Raw genomic sequence first — 3394 nt, forward strand, 5'->3', positions numbered from 1 at the left:
CTGGTTCTGATTGGCTAGCTGATTAAAGCTGGTTCTGATTGGCCAGCTGATTAATGGCAGTCCGACAGCGGGAGCAGAACCAGAACCAGCGTCTCACTGCGCAGCTCCAAGACTTAAATTATTGTTCGGGTTATTTGTTTAGCTTTCTGACCGCGATGCTGATCCGGGTGAATGTTAGTAGCTTTAAGCTGCTGTTCCTGCTGTCTGGTCGCTTTTTTCCTGCACTGAGCCTCGATGCAGCCAAACTTCGTCAGGTTCTTGTTTTTAATGCCATATTAGCTTCGCTGTATTGATGCGTTGTGACGCACTTCACCCCGAGGTCATTTCTGTCGCAACTCGCCAACGTCCCGGTTCACTCAGCGTTACAGTTCCTCACTACAGGAAGTGTTGCTGCGCAGTGAGAAGGAAAGAGGAGCGCAGCTGCAGGCAGGCAGGAAGTGATGCAGCTGATCGGTTTAGTGATCGGCAACAAGAGACGCTGATCGATCACCGATCATACACTTTTTCATGGAAATTGGCCGATTATGATGGGTGATCGATCGATCGGCACACCTCTACTTTTGATTTATTTACCTTTAAATGTGACCAGCAGGTCATTTAGAGCCACTGACTGACTACGTCATTGGGATTTAAATGAAGGGCGAAATATCTATTTTAATTGTGTTTTTGTTATAATCTATACTTGGTGTTAAGTTTGGTGAACAATGCCGTCCAATAAAGCATCATTTTTAACACAAAAACCCGATGAACCCGGCGGCCTGACTGGCATGGCGCCCCCTAGCGGCGGGTCAGGTATTTGTCTGTGGGAATAACTGCTGCCTCCCTGTGGTTGCAGAGACGTGCGCGTCGCCGCCCCAGTCGCGGCTCGTGTACTGCTACCCGGTCCGGCTGTCCATCCCGACCCCCGCCCTGCCCCGCGTGGAGCTGCACTTCGAGAACGACGTGGCCTGCCTTCGCTTCAGAGGAGAGATGGTCAAGGTCAACCGCGGACACTTCAGCAAGCTGGTTAGTCGTGTAATCTGGATACTACTGGGAGTAATCTGATTACTCTGCATCTCTCCATGCCTTCTGTCTGGTCATTAATTTGCTTTTGGAACTTGAGATCATCGATGGGGTGCCAATACTTTCTCTCTGAACAGAAACTGGACTTACAGTTTCTGTTCAACGGCGCTGACCCGTTTGGAGTTTTTCATTAGAGTTTAGTTTTATTCTGTTTAATTCAGATTGAATGAGTTTTTTAAAGTGTTTGCTAGTTTTTATTGGTTAAATATTCTTTAGTTTTGGTTTGTTTCATACTTTGGTTAATTTTAAGTGCAGAACTCAAAGTATTGATTATGTTGATTATACTGTTTTAATAAAAACAACAAACTGCCTGGATTTTTTTCCAACTTCTGCTGTCGCCATTTCGCCGCATAACGGACGTAAACTACTGATTCCACATCAGCTCAAAAGGCTAATCATAGATTAACAGATAAATGAAGGATATTCTATCTATAATTTCAGATATTTTATATGTTTTAGTTTTATAAACAATATAGTTCTAGGTAGTTGGTGTTTTCTCATTAATCAGTTTTTATTTATCCCAGATAAACTAGAGCTAGAGTCTTGATCTCCAGATCACACCATAAATCTGGAAGTAGTGATGACCTCTGACCTTCACAGCCACAAAAAGACAGTTCCAAAGTTGGCCTTCTGTCATCTGAAGAACGTTTCCAGGAACAGAGGACTAATGTCCTCACCTGTCTGACCTGTTCTCACCTGTCTGACCTGTCCTCCCCTGTCTGACCTGTTCCCACCTGTCTGACCTGTCCTCACCTGTCCCACCTGCAGGAGCTGCTGTACAGGTACAGCTGTATCGATGACCCTCGCTTTGAGAAGTTCCTGGCCCGAGTTTGGTGCCTCCTGAAGCGATACCAGGTGACTGTTCCCCAGACCGTCCGGTTCCGGTCCAGTAGTTCTGCAGTGACGGCTCCGTTAACCAGGTGTGTTTGTGTCCAGGTGATGTTTGGCAGCGGTGCTAACGAGGGCAGCGGCCTGCAGGGGGCGCTGCCGGTGGCGGTGTTTGAGGCGTTAAACCGGCAGTTTGGCGTCACCTTCGAGTGTTTCGCCTCGCCGCTCAACTGCTACTTCAAGCAGTTCTGCTCCGCCTTCCCCGACATCGACGGCTTCTTCGGGTCCAGAGGGTGAGACGCTCACCTGGCCAGGTGATGTGGGCGGGGCTTATCAGGGCGGCGCTGACGCTGTGTGTGTTTCAGGCCGTTCCTGTCCTTCAGCCCGGTCAGCGGCTCGTTCGAAGCCAACCCGCCGTTCTGCGAGGAGCTGATGGACGCCATGGTGACGCACTTCGAGGTGAGAGCCGGGTCGCTGCGGGCCGGGTCCGGGCCGGTTCTGGACTCATTGGTCCGTGTCTCCATCAGGAGCTGTTGGATCGGTCTTCTGAGCCGCTGTCCTTCATCGTCTTCGTTCCTGAGTGGCGCGACCCAGTGACGCCGGCGCTGACCCGAATGGAGGCCAGCCGGTTCCTGCGGCACCAACTGAACGTCCCGGCCTACGAACACGAGTATCGCTCCGGGAGCCAGCACGTCTGCAAGCGGTACCGCTCTGGTTCTGACGGGGCCCGGCGGGCTCAGCAGAGCGACATGCTGAGTCCAGATCTATTCAAACCCCCAACAGAACCGGATGAAACAAAATCAACTGGTTCTGATTTTAATCATTTCTTTTTCTTTCTGTCTAAAAATAAATCACAAATAACAGAACATATTTTCAAAAAGCATCAAGGCCAGGCTACAATTTGGTTTTCCATTATCATAATATCAACAGAATAAAGTCGCGATTTTACCAGAAGAACGTCGTAAAGACAAACAGCTCCTGGTTACCACGGTGATTACATCTGGTTACTGCCATCTAGTGGTCAGTTTGCTCCCAAATTCAGCGGCTGATCATTTTATGCTGATGTTTTAGGTCAGTGGAGCCCAACGTCGGTGCTGGAGGCCCGGCATCCTGCATGTTTTAGTCTCTCCCTGGTTTGACGCACCTGGATCAAATGATGGCTCGTTAGAGGCCTAAGAGGAACATTGACGAGCTGAAGAGGTTGTTGCTGCCAGCAGGGAGAGAATAAAACATGCAGGATGCCTCCAGGACCGACTTTGAGCCCCCCTGTTTCAGGTGTTTCCTTCTGCCCCCTGGATTGTTTCTCTGGGTGATTAACAGGCGTCTGCAGCACCTGATGGTCATGCAGTCATTTGGACCAGCGGTTCTGGAAAAGAGACTCATCTAGAACCTGCAGAGCAGGAGGGAGAGGATCAGGTGGAGAAACATGAGGACCAGGTGGAGAAACACGAGGACCAGGTGGAGAAACACGAGGACCAGGTGGAGAAACACGAGGACCAGGTGG

The 3394-nt window shown here is 49.8% G+C and overlaps 1 protein-coding gene across 2 annotated transcripts in view; it reads left to right on the plus strand.

Moving 5' to 3' along the window:
* pcif1 (phosphorylated CTD interacting factor 1) overlaps positions 1-3394 on the plus strand; it is a 21688-nt gene that overhangs the window by 14449 nt on the left and 3845 nt on the right. For both annotated transcript variants that reach the window (XM_008402460.2, XM_008402461.2), the window contains exons 11-15: positions 836-1005; positions 1831-1917; positions 1999-2183; positions 2256-2349; positions 2418-2593. In XM_008402460.2, the coding sequence (XP_008400682.1) occupies positions 836-1005; positions 1831-1917; positions 1999-2183; positions 2256-2349; positions 2418-2593 (712 nt within the window). The remainder of the gene's footprint in view (positions 1-835; positions 1006-1830; positions 1918-1998; positions 2184-2255; positions 2350-2417; positions 2594-3394) is intronic.

Source organism: Poecilia reticulata, unplaced genomic scaffold, assembly GCF_000633615.1.
Source record: "Poecilia reticulata strain Guanapo unplaced genomic scaffold, Guppy_female_1.0+MT scaffold_233, whole genome shotgun sequence".
Lineage (NCBI taxonomy): Eukaryota > Metazoa > Chordata > Actinopteri > Cyprinodontiformes > Poeciliidae > Poecilia > Poecilia reticulata.